This window comes from Trypanosoma rangeli, assembly GCF_003719475.1.
Source record: "Trypanosoma rangeli strain AM80 chromosome Unknown Tra_15.4_contig_00040, whole genome shotgun sequence".
NCBI classification, from domain to species: Eukaryota; Euglenozoa; class Kinetoplastea; order Trypanosomatida; family Trypanosomatidae; genus Trypanosoma; species Trypanosoma rangeli.
This window is the reverse complement of record NW_021705785.1, coordinates 21,210-35,661: the sequence shown is the minus strand read 5'-3', so window position 1 is coordinate 35,661 and position 14,452 is coordinate 21,210. Positions and strand designations below refer to the sequence as shown.

Genomic DNA, 14,452 nt, shown 5'->3' with positions numbered 1-14,452 from the left:
CATACTCTCTCTCTCTCTCTCTCTCTCTCTCTTCCCCGTTTCCAATAAAAAAGTGCAATAATGAGAAAAAAAAAAGACGACGAGATGGAAAAAGAAAGGATAGATCAATATCATCACCAGGTGGGGTTTTCTTTACTGGTTGTGCTTCGGTCTGGAGGCTACCTACGCATATTTAACCGCTTTCTTTCTCTCATATCTATATAACCTGCACCAGGTGTAGCTTTGTGTCTCTCGAAGAGCCGCTTTACGTTCCGATTGTTGTTGTTGTTGTTCTTTTTTATGTTTTTGGACCCTTTGCGTTACCGTGTAAATCATTTTTGCCATTTATGCGTGGTTACTTTGCCTTGTTGTTTGAATCGAACGGCGTCAACCTCATGTCCGTTGCACTCATTAATATCTGGCATGATTTAAGAGCCAAAAAGGCAAAACCGCAAAAACAAAACACACAACAAACAACCTACCAAAAGGAAGTTAAGGTGCCCTTAGCTTATTCAGTAAAAAAAAAAAGAGCTCAACACAAGCGAAGTTAAAAGGCATGGCACGGGTGGGAGAAGGAGACCCTCGGTGGATAGTGGATGATCGTAAGGATGGCCATAATGTTAACGCATGGCACTGGGAGGAGCGTGATCTTTCAAGCGAGTGTCACGAGGAACTTAAGCGACGCCTAAAGAATGTTACACTTGTAAAGGAAGCCGACCTCGAACTGCGTGTCGATGAATTGAGTGAGGTCAGCGGGGACGTGACAGTGGCGCAACGAAAGGGAAAGATGATGTGTTACTTTGAGCTTAAACTAACTCTGAAGTGGTCGGCTGGGGACGATGTCACTGGAAAGATTACAATACCAGAGATTGATCACGACAACTTCCGCAATGAATACGAAGTTACTATCAGTGTTACTGAGAATGACGCGGCGTCGCAGAGGGCGGATGCATTAATGCGGTCTAAAGGACGTGCCCCCGTCAGAAATGTCATTATGAAGTACTTTGAAGAGCTCTTTGAGATTTACCAGATTGGTAAAAGCCTAAAGAATGCCTCATCTTTGCCCCCGCCAACCAAAAGGAACGAGATTACTCCCGTTGGGGGCAGTGCAAAGAGTGGTAATGCGGGGACAGCTTCCGAGGACTCGGCGCCGACGAGTTTTTCGTGGAAGATGCGCTGGCGTATTCCTGTTGAGGAACTTTTTACGGTTCTTATGAATGAGCAGCGCGCCTCAGTGTACACGCGAGCCCAAGCGAAGATTGATCCCCGCTCTGGTGGAGCCTTTGAGTTGCTTGGAGGCGTCATCAGTGGTTTCTTTGTTGAGGTGGTGCCGAATGCGACGATAAAGATGCAGTGGCGGCTCCGTAGCTGGCCATCCGGTGTCCACAGTTCTGTGGTGATGGTGCTGAAAAAAGAAGAAAGTGGCGTGTCGACACTTGAAGTTGCACAAGTTGGCATTCCTGAGGGCGAGTTGCAGGTTGTTCAGGAGGGATGGAAGGCCAATTTCTTCGATGCCATTAAAATGGTCTTTGGTTATTCCATGGAGTATATTTGATGCGGTGTACTTCAATAAGTGCGTCTTTCTTTCCGTTGTTGTTGATGATTGTTTTTTATTTTTCTCTCTCTCTGTGTGTGTGTGCGTATTTCCCTGATTATTATTATCACTATTATTACTATTACTTTTATTATTATTATTATTATGGGCATTCAGTACTAAATGTTATATATTTTGTATTCACCACTTGCGCCCCGGCGGCTAATTCTTTCCACTAACTCATCATTGCATGATGTTTTTTTTCTTTCTTTTTTTCTGTGCTGCCCCCCCTCCTCCCACTCCTCTGCCCACTGGAAGCTGTATGGCTTTGTTTCTCTTTTTATTCCTTTTTTTTTTTATGCCTTTTCTTGTCCGTTTTTTGGTCCCCTTTACTGCGGCCTTGTGCGGGGTCCCGCGTTGCAAACATCTGTGTGGAGTGAGCAGAATCATTTTCCAACGAGAGGAATACGAACAAATACTCAGAAAACAACTCATCTAATATTATATAAATGCTAGGGCAAGGGACACCGAGAATTGTTGTTGTCGGTGGGGGACCAACCGGCTTGGGGGCCGCGGTGCGTCTCACGGAGTTGGGCCACGAAAATTGGCACCTGTACGAATGCAACGACGTGCCTGGTGGTTTGTCGCGCAGCTTTGTGGATGAGAAAGGGTTTACCTGGGACTTGGGTGGACACGTTATCTTTTCTCATTACCAGTACTTTGATGACGTGATGGATTGGGCGGTGCAGGATTGGAATGTGCTGGAGCGTGAGTCGTGGGTTTGGGCACGGGGACGGTGGGTGCCCTATCCATTTCAGAATAACATTCACCGCTTACCGGAACCGGATATGAAACGCTGCTTTGATGAATTGGTGAAGTCACAGGCGCAGGCACACACGGAGCCACCACGTAACTTTGAGGAATCTTTTACCCGGCAGTTTGGAGAAGGAATTGCGGACGTTTTTATGCGACCATATAATTTTAAGGTGTGGGCTGTGCCACCGCGTTTGATGAGCACAGAGTGGGTTGGGGAACGCGTTGCCACTGTTAACGTGGAACGTATACGCCAGAACATTAGAGAGAACCGTGATGATGTGGGTTGGGGACCTAATGCCACGTTTCGTTTTCCTCAGCGTGGGGGGACGGGAGGTATTTATCAAGCGATAAGAGAAAAGCTTCCGTCAGAACGAACGACGTTCGGTGAGGGGTTTAAAATGACGGCGATTGATGCCGATGCGAAGACCATTACGTTTTCCAATGGAGAGGTGGTGAGTTACGACTACCTTATTTCCACGACGCCCTACAGTGACCTTCTGCGCATGACGAAAGGCACAGGTTTCACTAACTATGAGGAGTGGCCTGCCATTGCGGACAAAATGGTGTACAGCTCAACAAATGTTATTGGTATCGGTCTGAAGGGCACCCCACCCCCACAGCTACGAACGGCCTGCTGGTTATACTTCCCTGAGGATACCTCTCCGTTTTACCGTGCAACGGTTTTCTCGAACTACTCAAAGTACAACGCCCCAGAAGGGCATTGGAGTATCATGCTTGAGGTAAGCGAGAGTAGCTACAAACCTGTAAATCATGAATCGCTTATTGATGATTGCATCGCCGGTTGTTTGGCATCCGATTTGCTCTCTCCTGACGATGTGATTGTGAGCAAATGGCACTATCGAATCGAAAAGGGGTATCCCACACCCTTTATTGGAAGAAATGATCTACTTGAGAAGGCGCTACCCCAGCTGAGATCTCGTGGCATTTACTCCCGAGGGCGCTTTGGGGCCTGGCGCTACGAAGTTGGCAACCAGGACCACTCTCTCATGCAAGGGGTTGAGGCCGTCAATCACGCACTCGGTCTTGCCAGCGACGAGATAACCGTCACGAACCCATGTAAGGTGAACAGTACACGTGCGAGCACGTCCTTTAAACTCTTAGAAAAGAAAATGTGACGTGCAACCTTTTTACATTTGTCATGTTGCGTCTTTTTGTGTGTGTGATGCGCATGCTATTCCCCGTTAGCTGCTTGTGTGCGGCAACGTGGAACTGGAAAAATAGGGGGAAAAAAAGAATGTTGTTGTTTGTTTGCAAAGACATGCTTCAATAATAGGCAATAGTAAAGGTGGGTGTGGCTGCGGTGTCTGATGCAATGAAAAGGCCTCACGCAGCTTTGCGTACGTGCCTGCATGTACCGTGGAGCCCTCTCATGGGCACATTGTTTTTTTAAAAAAATTTTTTTTTATTTTTGCACATGTGCAGGCATTGTTTCACTGTGTGGTAACTTATTTCCTTTAAAATGCTTTTCTCATAGCGTTTGCAGGACATTTTTTTTTAAATGTTAATTTTTTTTCTTTTTTGGTTTTAAAAGGGGCAGTGTGTCTGGTTTATGTATTTACATGTGTGGGTGCGGCGTTTGATCGTGGGCGCTTTTTTGTTCTTTCTCTTTTTTCTGGTATTTGTGTGGCTGCTGCACAGAAGGCGAAAAGAAAGCGGAATTTGGTATACTGGAAGTTGGTCGACGTGCCTGAGGCTAACGAAGAGGTTTTCTAATGCCGGCCCTTCACTGGTGCGGCAGGAAGTGGCGCACCTCGACAGATGATTTCGCCTTTTCCAGTGTTTTCTTTTTTGCGTTTCTCGTCGTTAGCGGGACTCTTGCCGTGAGTCGTTTCCACCATGGCGATGGTGCTTTTATACGGGATTGCCCGGGGGCTTCTCTTACACTTCACAGGACTTTTTTGGCTCTTGGGATTGTGGATTTGATTGGCGCCGTGGCGTTTCTTGTGCTTGCGTGGCTGAGCCTTCAGGGGAGTCCGTTTCAGGTGTCGAAGCGACGCCGGATTCCCCACCTGCTCAGTGTGACGTCACTTTCCATACTGGCAATGCTGGTGCTCTCCAGCGTAGTAACGAAGCACACAATCTATGACATGGATAGTAAATATTGTGCGAACCCCACAAGACGTTTCTTGTATGTTGTTGTCATATTTAATTTCTTTGTTTCTTTTTGCTACGGTGTTATGTTTGCAGTGGTTTTTGATCCAGTCGGGCGCCGTGTGTGGATGGACTCCGTCGAGTACGAGTCTCTATGGTACGCTCGTTGCCGTGTTTTTTGCTGTTGCCTGTATACGCGTCACAACAAAGACGTCTTTGAGGATGTTTCGAGAAATGTGGCTGGTTTATTTTGCGGCTATGATATAGTGCCGAGTGACGTGGCTGCGGGCATGCTTCTTGTGCACAACAGACAGAAATGTGAGCTTCACCTTCGACGACTAAATGTGCAGTATCCACCGGCTCCCGATGGGAAAAGTGAACGCATCTCTTTACAGGCACGACATTTTCTTCCGTTGAGTGAGAAGCAACGGAGACAGCTCGCTGATATTCGAACGTATAGTCGTTTTTACCTATCCGCATATGGTTGGCCTCTCTTTGAGTACATGCATTGCTGCACAGGATTGTCTAGGCTCTGCTGCTTTGATCCAAGGATGTGTTGCCGCGGGCATGCGGGTTCCCACCGCGGAACGAGATGCTGTGACTTAACTACAATTCTTAAGGTTACCGGGATCAGAGATGAGGATGTCATTCTCACACGATGGGAAAATGCTCCGTTTCGTCCTGTGTTTTTTGTTGTCATTGACCAATCCACCGATTCTGTCATAGTGGGGATTCGAGGAACCATGTCCTTCGCTGATTGTGTCACGGACATGGTGGCAACCCCCGGTTTGCTTGAGATGCCAGAAACAGAATTGGAGGCTAACACAACTCATGCCGACTACCACGTTCATGGAGGAATGCAGAAATGTGCTGCCTACGTGCTGCAGGAATTACGTGAATGTGGCGTTCTTGACTGTATTCTTCACGGAGAGTTTAGTAGGCGCAAGGTTGTTGTGCTTGGTCACTCCCTTGGCGCGGGAGTTGCTTCTATTCTGAGTATAATGCTCTGGTCTACAGAAGTGACGCTGCGCAGTCGCTTGCAATGCCTGGCGTATGCGCCACCCGGGGGATTGTTATCCCCTGCGTTGGTTGCGTACAGTAAAGAGTTTATTGTGGGTTGTTTTGTTGGGAATGACATCATACCACACATGGCCAGTCATACACTTTATGCTTTGCGGGAATCCATCTTGGATGAGCTTATGAAGACTTCAAAAAACAAGTCGCTTCTTTTTATGGGTCATCGACGTTTAGCGAAGCCGATGCAGCCGCCATTGGCATCGTCTGCATGTCATTCATCAGAAAGTATCACCACTCGTAATAATCTTTTTGCGGCATCATCTTCGCTGCTGACGGAGCCGAAGAAATTGTACCCGCCTGCCACACTTATACACTACCGTAAAGCGGTGGTGCGAAATACCTCATGCTACTGCTGCTGTTCTTCCAAGCAATGTTGTTGTCAGGAGGAGGAGGTGTTTGTGCCTCTATTTGAATCACCGCAAGATGTGCAGTGCGTGGTTTGCGCCGCTTCCATGCTCCGAGATCACTTTCCGGATCGTCTCTTTTCTGTCATTGAGGAAGCGGATAGAAGGCTGAATGTCGGGGAGCTAGAGCGTTTCTTTGTGACGAGCGAAGATGTGAGAGACGCCCGCGTCAACTACGGGACCACCACCTCTGATAACATGTCGAGTTTGGTGTGATGCCTTCGAATATTTTAAAGAGAGAGAGAAAAGTAAAAAAAAAAAGGAGGGTAAAAAAAGATAGTTAGGTGGATTCTCACACATCATTTATAGTGTTGACTTGTCCTACGACCACTGTAGTTTCCTCCACAATGTACTCTTTGCCACTTTCCCCTCTTCCACCTATCCCCTCTTTTTTTTTGTTTTTGCTATTTATACATTTCAAGACGTGTGTAGCGGCAACTCTTTGAGGCGGTACCTTCAGCACCTACTCCTTCTTTTTGCTTTATTTCGTATTCGCTGCTGGATGAAGATGCACTTTCTACTTGTGTTCATGTCTGGTCCTTCGCACTTTTTTGCATTATTGCTGTCTTCTTTTTGATTTTGCTTTGGGTTTTTTTGCGCACATTCCCAGCAAGCGTCTGCGTGGTTGTGTTTGTGCTTGTGTTTTTTTTTATTTATTTCTTTTGTGGCGATTAACAGCTACAGCTGGGTGTTCATGGCAGCTGTGGAAGTGGCAGATAGACTTAAGAATAAAGGTAATGAGGCCTTTCAGGAGGGGAAGTGGCACCATGCCATTGATTTGTACTCAGAGGCTCTATCAATTCACAAGACACCAGCACTTCTGTGCAACAGGGCTCTTGCGTACCTCAAAACGGAGCTTGCTGGTGCCGCTCTTGCCGACGCTGACGAGGCGCTGATGCTAGAACCAGGGTACGTGAAGGCGTATTACCGCAAGGCATCGGCGCACCTTCAAATTGGAAAACATAAGGAGGCACTAAAGGACTTCAGAAAGGTGGTGCAGCTGGTACCTGGCGACAAGGATGCGCAGAAGAAGCTAGAGTTCTGTGAGAAGGAGGTTCGTCGCATACGTTTTGAGAACGCTATCGACACACCTGATGCGGAGCCGGTGTCACGCACGATCAAGTTAGGCACTGTGCAGTCTGACTATGATGGCCCCCGTATTGAGGGCGACACAATCACAGTGGAGTTTGTGGAGGCCGCCAAGGAACGTTTTCGCGTCCAAAAACTTATTGATCGACACGACGTGGTATTTATTTTGCTGGGGGTGCTGAAGTTGTTTAAGAGCTACCCGAACTTTGTGTCGATTGAGGTGCCGACAGGGGCCGACATCACTGTTTGCGGGGACACACACGGACAGTACTATGACCTACTCAATATATTTAAAATAAATGGATGCCCGTCCCCAACGAATCGCTACCTCTTCAACGGTGATTTTGTAGATCGTGGCTCGTACTCGTTTGAAAACGTCATGACTCTCTTCGCCTATAAGTTGCTTTACCCAGAGCACATGTTTCTTTCGCGCGGCAACCATGAGGGCTTGGCGATGAACCGCTTGTATGGTTTTGAGGGCGAGGTATCGCAAAAGTACAGCAAAGAGATTTTTCACCTGTTCTCGGAGGTGTTTAACGCCCTCCCCATTGGCCATATCATAAACAAAGAGGTCTTCGTTGTACACGGCGGAATATACTCCCGTGATGACGTGGTGCTCGACGACCTTCAAAAACCCAACCGTTTCCGTGAAATTCCGGAGAACGGTCTCATCTGCGAGAGTCTCTGGGCCGATCCGCAGCCGATGCCTGGCCGTGCCCCGAGCAAACGTGGCGTTGATTGCCCGTCATTTGGTCCTGATATTACGGAGAAGTTCCTGAAGAATAACAACTTGAAGCTAGTCGTACGCTCACATGAGGTGAGGGAGGAGGGGTACGAGATTGAGCACAATGGAACGTGCATCACGGTTTTCAGTGCTCCAAACTACTGTGACCAGATGGGCAACAAGGGGGCCTTCATTCGTTTCACGGGCGGCGACATGAAACCGAAATTTACGACTTTCAACCATGTGCCTCACCCAGGCAAACCACCAATGCATTATGCCATGGGAATGGGGTTCTTCTAAGCCTCTTTCTCTTTTCTCATTTATTTATATGAAATTTAATGTGTGCGTTCGCGTTGGATATCTACTGAGGAGTTATAATATGACTTGTTGATGTTGTTTTTGTTTTTGTTTTTTTGCTACTGGACCCCTGCTCCTGTTTGAAACATGGATTATTGCGACTTTTCCGTTTTACGGCCATCCCTACATGACAGGTGTATGTAGTTTCTCACTCCCACTCCTTTTTTTTTCTCTTTCCCACTGTGGAGGCTTGCAGAAGGAGTTACCATCCCTGCCTTTTTATTTTGTTTCTTAATTGTTTTTTTTTGGCTGTCTCACAGCAGGCCCTTCCATTTTCACTTTTTTAATGTTTTTTGTTTGCTGCGTGCCTTTATGGCAGGCAGACGGGGCGGATAGAAGAGGCAGAGGGGGAGGGGGGGGGATGAGGACGCTGCGCCATCGCCCTTCGAGACTCTGTCAGGGAGGCGATGCTGAATGAGGAATGAGAGAAGCAAAAAGAAAATAAGAATGCCGGCACAAAGTGAAATCAAAATGTACTTGACGGGCGTGCAATGCGCCGACAAGGAGGAGTAGAGAATGAAGGGAAATGAAGATGAGAATCGATGACAGTGATGATTATGGTCCTGGTGGTGTGATGTCGTCTCGTGGGTTTTCACAGACGCTGTTCACACGTTCGTAACTAACATTGTGAGGACCTGTTTTTCTTACGTTGTTTTTGGTTGCATGCTTTCTGTGTTTGGGAGGACGCAGTACATGAGTGAAGGACGGTAGTAGAACTCCATTTAGTTAAGGGAGAAGAGCGTACCACCACGAGAAAAAGCTATAGTGGCAACGCGAGGTGGTGTGTCCTTTGCTACCTCGAGGAGTGGTGTGCACTTTAGAACAAAACATTAAACGGGAATTTAATCTCCCAGGCGTGATATCAACGGCCTATATATGTTTTTTTTTTTCCTTCTATTGCTGCTGTTTCTGCCCCCCCCCCCCCCCCCCCACCTGGTATTGATTACTATTACATGTATATATGTATGCATGTATGTGTGTTTCTCTACATTCTTCGTTTTCTATTGTGTTCATCGCGTTGCTTTTGGGTGCCACGTTCCTCAGATGCTTGCATCTGCCCTTGTGCCGTGTGGCCTCCAGAGACAATCGGGTGCAAGCCACAAGAAAATATCACAAAAAATATATACAATAACACGTTGAACAGGGCAATAGAAAATGTTCTCAGCTTCCCACAGGGGGGTGATATTTCTTGTTGGGATCTTCCTTTTGGCCATGACGCTGGACTCGGTATGGGCCCTCTCTACTCACGCTTCAGTCCAAACAACGATGGAAGCGACGGCAACCTCCAGTGTGGTAAGTTATAAAATGGAGGAGGATATTTACCTTCTTGTGCAGGATATAGTACGTACTGTAGTTTATCTTTCTCTGTCAGCCGTGTTTGCTGGATTAACCATTGGTATCATGTGCATGGATGCATTAACAATTGACATTATAGCAACCAGTGGTGTGGAGCCCGACCGAACGTATGCCTCTCAAATTTTACCCCTAAGACGCCAAGGACATCAGACGTTATGCACATTGATTTTATCCAACATGTTGTTTAACGTTTTAGTTGTACAACAAGTAGGTGTGGTTTTGGACCGTGTCCATGAGCTTCGTGGTTTGGGTTCTATGGGAGAGGCATTGAAGAATAATGACAATCTCGCATCATTTGTTATAAGCGCTTTGGCTATTCTTATTTTTACGGAGGTAATCCCAATGTCTATCTGTAAGTCGAAGTATTCACTTCGTATTGCCGCAGCTGGATGTATACTTGTGCGTATTGCCATGGTGTTGGTGTACCCCGTTGCAAGATTTCTTGGGTGTTTACTTGATATCTTCGTGCCGCACGACGCGGGACAGATTTACGACCGCAATGAGCTACGTAAGCTGATGATGCTTCACTGTGAGGCGCATGGTGACCGCAGCGGCCTCGTTAGGTCAGAGGTGCAGCTTTTGATGGCCGCGATGGACTTTCATGAGCGAAAGGTCTCTGATATTATGACCCCTATTGAACAGACCACTGTGGTGAAGGCGGAGGAAATCATCACTACAAAACTAATCGAATGGTTGTGGGCGTGTGGCTGTTCACGCATTCCTGTGGTGCAGGTGCCAAACAACTACATTGGTGTTCTCCTTGTAAAGGATCTGCTGATGGTGCCAATGCCGATTAATGATGTGGATCCCATTACAATTGGTGAACTAGTTAAGGCTAAATCTCGAGGTTTTGTCACTGTGAACCTCAACGCATCACTGCCGTCACTCCTTCGAGCGCTTCAACACGCCAAAACACACATGTTTCTTGTCACAAGCGAGGTGAAACTGGATGAAGCGACCGCCAAAGAAGGCGACCAAGCCATTGTTTTTCATTCCCCTATTCGAAAGTCTTGCTTCGAGAAGGGTGAAAAAATTGTGGGTATTGTGACTCTAGAAGATGTCACAGAGGCGTTGATCAAAGAGGAAATATACGATGAGTATGACAGCCATGAATTTTCTGTGGACGATTACTCGAATTGTCTCTGTGCCTCTGTGAGTATTCATACAGAAGGGATACTCATGCCTCTTCAAGAACCAAAACGGGTTCCTAGGGCAAATTTTTACTCCTATTACGTTCATAATTTGCAAAATATTGCTTTAACAGAATCACAGGTGTGGTCTGTTGCGTACTATTTAACTCGAACTGTAACTGCCTTTTTTTTGTGGCATCCAGGCTACGTTAAAATGCTCTTGGATGAATGTGGTGATGAGCAACTTATTCCGCTTGCGACACCTGTTGCAGAGGAGGCCTCAGTGGAAGCCTCACGAATCAGTTTGCAACATTTTTCACCGAGGTCTTCACTGGTTATGTCTGAGCGATCTGAATCAACACGGATTTCACCATATTATTCATTGGAGGCCTCCAATGTGGATCTTTGCACGAATCCGCTTTCCGTGGTGCGGGATGAACGGTTTATACTATACCGTGAGGGTGTGGCGACCAATATTTTTACGCTCGTGCTTGGCGGCGAGGTCGTGGTCTCTGTGTGTCCCAGCCATTTTCCGCTTAAGCGACGAAGTTTTCAGTGGTTGGGAGAGGGCGCATTAACATCGTTGAGCTATACCCCTGACTTTGACGCTGTGGTTTTGTCTCCAACACGGCTGTACCGTATTCCACAGGAGCTGTATACACGGTACCTTGGCTATAACGACGTCTATAGTAAAACATATGATAAATGTGTGATGAGTATTGGATCCGCAGATGTGGTTCAACGTTCGCCAACAAATGTGTCGTTAACGCAACGATCAGAAGGTCATGGACAACTCCAGTCTCGAGGTGATGACAAGGAGGGGTTATTGCGACGCCGAAACGAAAGCAATTTATATGGAACTTTTGAATAGATTGGCACCTTGTATGGATTAGTATCAAAAGTTTAATAGAATATGGTTAAGATGGTATTATATATATATATATATATATATGTTCTCTGCTCTGCTGATCGGGATACAATGTGACTGGGATTTAGTTTTTTTTTTTTTTTTGTTGTTGTTGCTGTTTCTTTCTTACTTCTGGCGTTCGCAAACGTGTGCATGTGTGTGTCCATACATGTCTAGTCTATTAGACCCTTCAATGGTCAGAAGGCAGTTGGGCCTGGGCATTCTCTTTCTGTGGCTATGCGTCGTGGCCACAGAGGAGGTGGCGGGGGAAGCTACGGCCGCCACGCGACACGAGACGCACGCAACCGATTATGCATCATGGCCTTTTGTCCTGCTTTTCGTTATCCTAGTCTTTAATGTCTTGCTGGCCGCAATGTTTGCTGGACTCACCATTGGTTTCTTTGGCATGAACTTTATTACGCTTGAGATTGTTTCTTCTGCAGGGAACGAGCCAGATAGTACGTACGCCAAAAAGATTCTTCCCATACGGCGCTATGGTCACCAACTCTTAGCAACGCTGCTTATTGGAAATATGCTCACCATGGTTGTTATCTCACAGATGGTAGCCGCCGTTATTCAGTCGACAGAGCTTGTAAACTTTGCTGTGGCCACCGCTCTTGTATTCATATGTGCGGAGATCATACCCATGGGTATCTGCAACAAAGGGCCGTACGCGCTCTGGATTGGGGCAAAAAGTGTTCCCATTGTGTCCGTTGTCCTTTTTGTTCTTTATCCCGTAGCGAAACCATTGAGTATGTTCCTGGAATGTATTGTGACGCACGATGAAGGGCTTGTCTACGACCGAAATGAATTAAAGAAACTTATTCATGTTCACTGTAAGAAGTATGGGCATGAGTCTGGGCTGGGAGATGATGAGATGCGCATGATTATCGGTGCCCTTGAAATGCATGATGTGAATCTGACCTCCATTCTCAAACCGCTGGATAAGGTCTTACTGCTTCCCGGTAAAACAACTATTACTCGCAAATTGATGGAAAAGCTGTGGACCTGCGGTCGTTCACGATTGCCTGTTTACTCTGGTGATGCCCATACACACATCACAGGGATTCTGTTTGTTCGCTCTCTCATTACCATTACCGCTGAGGAGATGGAAAATGGTATCACCGTTCAGGATGTGGTGAATGCAAACCCACATGATATTGTTATCGTTCCAGAGACAATGTCGTTGCATGAATTATTAAAGATCTTCCTTTCGGGTAAATCACAGCTGGTTTTTGTGGAAGGGGAGCGCAAAAGTGAGGGTGTGGACCACTCACTTCTAAGCAAGCCGAATACTGTGACGGCGGTCGCAAGCCCCAGAGAAGGAACTTTGGGGGGACGACAGTCAACGATGGGAACGACGCACACCTTGACAGGTCCACAGATCGCAATTCTTACATCCCAAGTTGCCTTGGAGAGCCGAACCGCTACTCCAATAATTGGTATTGTAACACTGGAGGATGTCATTGAACGCTTTATCAAGGCAGACATCTACGACGAATACGACTGGAGAATCGAAGAAGAAAGAGGAGGGATAAGCGAAGGGCAGGTGAGGGAGGAGGAGGAGGAGAAGAACAGCCTACGAGGGGGAAGGTTTGGTGTTCAAAGCCGACGTGACGAGTTCGGGGAACATATTTCGGACCACGCTGTTTTTGGGGGTGTTCCACGTGCAAACTTTTACTCGTATACTGTAGGTGACAAGGTGGGCAATGATGCGATGACAAGGGGACAGAAGGTGACTCTTGCCAATTTTTTTCTCAATTCCTACGCTGCCTTTGCAACATGGACCTGCCCACAGATGGAACGCTTTCTTAGTCGCATTGGCGACTGCGTTGTTCGGCTGGATGCAGCTGAAATGGAGGGTCCTGTATTGTACCGATGTGGGGAGAGGAGTGACGCGTTTACTTTGTTACTCAGTGGGGGTGTGTCGGTTTCTCTATGTAATGGTGCCTTTGCAACTGAAAGGCGCAGCTTCTCGGCCTTTGGAGAGGATATCTTACTGCATGAGGGATATTTTACGCCGGACTACACTGCTATTGTCTCCCGCACAAGTCGGTATATTCGCTTTACCATACAAGATTTTCTTGAGGAGCGGCAGCGCGTACAGGGTGAAAACTGGCTGCATTCAGCGACGGGACCCATTGTTAATCAGACCGATGTGGAGGAAAGAAGATGCTTGGATGGTGAGGATCTTCCGTTCCCATGAGATGTCCCGTCTATAGACATGGCTGTGGGGGTATTAGTTTGTCACTGAGCGCATATTAATTGCGCGAGTGATTTGGAGTCTCTTGCAGATAACTGAGTGAGTGTGACTTTCAGTAGCACCTATCTGTGTGACTCTGTGGGGGTGGTTTGGGTTAGGGGTACGTTCACGCGCTTGTCTTACGTGGTGTTGTTTCAATGTTTTGTTTTGCCTTGCTTTGCTATTTATTCTTTCACTGGCATGCTTTTTTTTTTTTTTGAAAAGAGTGAAGATGGACACCGAGGACGGTGAGTTTGTGGTGTGCGGTACCGGTGGCACCCCGGAGGACGCGCAGTTTGACAATCTTGTTGGCGTCATTGAGGACTTCATAGCAAACTTTGATGCGGATGTCGTTTTCCGTCAGCTGCCACCCTTTTCTTCCTTACCGAGTGATCACGAAAGGTATGGGCTGCACAAGGAAGTGATTGCGCAGACGGAAGCGGAGTTAGACGCCTACGTGTTGGAGCATTGCGAGTCGATTGCGTCTTTGAAGGATGCGACAGCTTTACTTTCCAACCGAAGCGAAGAAATTGCGGATGAGGTGTGGGATTTCATCACGCAGGGCTGCTTTGATTACACGACCTTCGCAGAGCTGTGGAAGAAGCACAATAGGTAACGTGGAATGGGAGCTTAGAAGAGTGTGGTGGAAAAAGACGCGGTCACAACTCATCTCCTGTTTACGTATATATATATATATATATATATATATATATATATATAGTATA

At 46.9% G+C, this 14,452-nt stretch overlaps 7 protein-coding genes across 7 annotated transcripts, besides 9 other annotated features; all 7 read left to right on the top strand.

The window, feature by feature from the left end:
• Window positions 1-4: 4 nt before the first annotated feature.
• Window positions 5-32: a microsatellite.
• Window positions 33-255: 223 nt separating this feature from the next.
• Window positions 256-288: a microsatellite.
• Window positions 289-535: 247 nt separating this feature from the next.
• Window positions 536-1,534, top strand: TraAM80_01881 (putative activator of 90 kDa heat shock protein ATPase 1-like; the record flags this gene model as incomplete). Its single annotated transcript, XM_029378909.1, has 1 exon — window positions 536-1,534. One exon carries the CDS (start codon window positions 536-538, stop codon window positions 1,532-1,534), a length of 999 nt encoding a protein of 332 aa, XP_029241210.1.
• A 96-nt stretch (window positions 1,535-1,630) lies between these two features.
• Window positions 1,631-1,680: a microsatellite.
• Window positions 1,681-2,022: 342 nt separating this feature from the next.
• On the top strand, window positions 2,023-3,465 carry TraAM80_01880 (UDP-galactopyranose mutase; the record flags this gene model as incomplete). Its single annotated transcript, XM_029378908.1, has 1 exon — window positions 2,023-3,465. The coding sequence occupies one exon, from the start codon at window positions 2,023-2,025 to the stop codon at window positions 3,463-3,465; it is 1,443 nt and encodes a 480-aa protein (XP_029241209.1).
• Window positions 3,466-3,837: 372 nt separating this feature from the next.
• Window positions 3,838-3,876: a sequence feature (GA-rich).
• Window positions 3,877-4,062: 186 nt separating this feature from the next.
• Window positions 4,063-6,138, top strand: TraAM80_01879 (putative lipase domain protein; the record flags this gene model as incomplete). The annotated part of the gene is made up of 1 exon (XM_029378907.1): window positions 4,063-6,138. One exon carries the CDS (start codon window positions 4,063-4,065, stop codon window positions 6,136-6,138), a length of 2,076 nt encoding a protein of 691 aa, XP_029241208.1.
• Window positions 6,139-6,616: 478 nt separating this feature from the next.
• TraAM80_01878 (serine/threonine protein phosphatase type 5) lies at window positions 6,617-8,035 on the top strand (the record flags this gene model as incomplete). Its single annotated transcript, XM_029378906.1, has 1 exon — window positions 6,617-8,035. The coding sequence occupies one exon, from the start codon at window positions 6,617-6,619 to the stop codon at window positions 8,033-8,035; it is 1,419 nt and encodes a 472-aa protein (XP_029241207.1).
• Window positions 8,036-9,004: 969 nt separating this feature from the next.
• Window positions 9,005-9,026: a microsatellite.
• Window positions 9,027-9,045: 19 nt separating this feature from the next.
• Window positions 9,046-9,073: a microsatellite.
• Window positions 9,074-9,247: 174 nt separating this feature from the next.
• Window positions 9,248-11,449, top strand: TraAM80_01877 (putative receptor-type adenylate cyclase GRESAG 4; the record flags this gene model as incomplete). Its single annotated transcript, XM_029378905.1, has 1 exon — window positions 9,248-11,449. The coding sequence occupies one exon, from the start codon at window positions 9,248-9,250 to the stop codon at window positions 11,447-11,449; it is 2,202 nt and encodes a 733-aa protein (XP_029241206.1).
• Window positions 11,450-11,504: 55 nt separating this feature from the next.
• Window positions 11,505-11,530: a microsatellite.
• Window positions 11,531-11,573: 43 nt separating this feature from the next.
• Window positions 11,574-11,605: a microsatellite.
• Window positions 11,606-11,678: 73 nt separating this feature from the next.
• On the top strand, window positions 11,679-13,691 carry TraAM80_01876 (uncharacterized protein; the record flags this gene model as incomplete). Its single annotated transcript, XM_029378904.1, has 1 exon — window positions 11,679-13,691. One exon carries the CDS (start codon window positions 11,679-11,681, stop codon window positions 13,689-13,691), a length of 2,013 nt encoding a protein of 670 aa, XP_029241205.1.
• Window positions 13,692-13,959: 268 nt separating this feature from the next.
• Window positions 13,960-14,343, top strand: TraAM80_01875 (putative ARF-like 2-binding protein; the record flags this gene model as incomplete). The annotated part of the gene is made up of 1 exon (XM_029378903.1): window positions 13,960-14,343. One exon carries the CDS (start codon window positions 13,960-13,962, stop codon window positions 14,341-14,343), a length of 384 nt encoding a protein of 127 aa, XP_029241204.1.
• Window positions 14,344-14,409: 66 nt separating this feature from the next.
• Window positions 14,410-14,452: a microsatellite.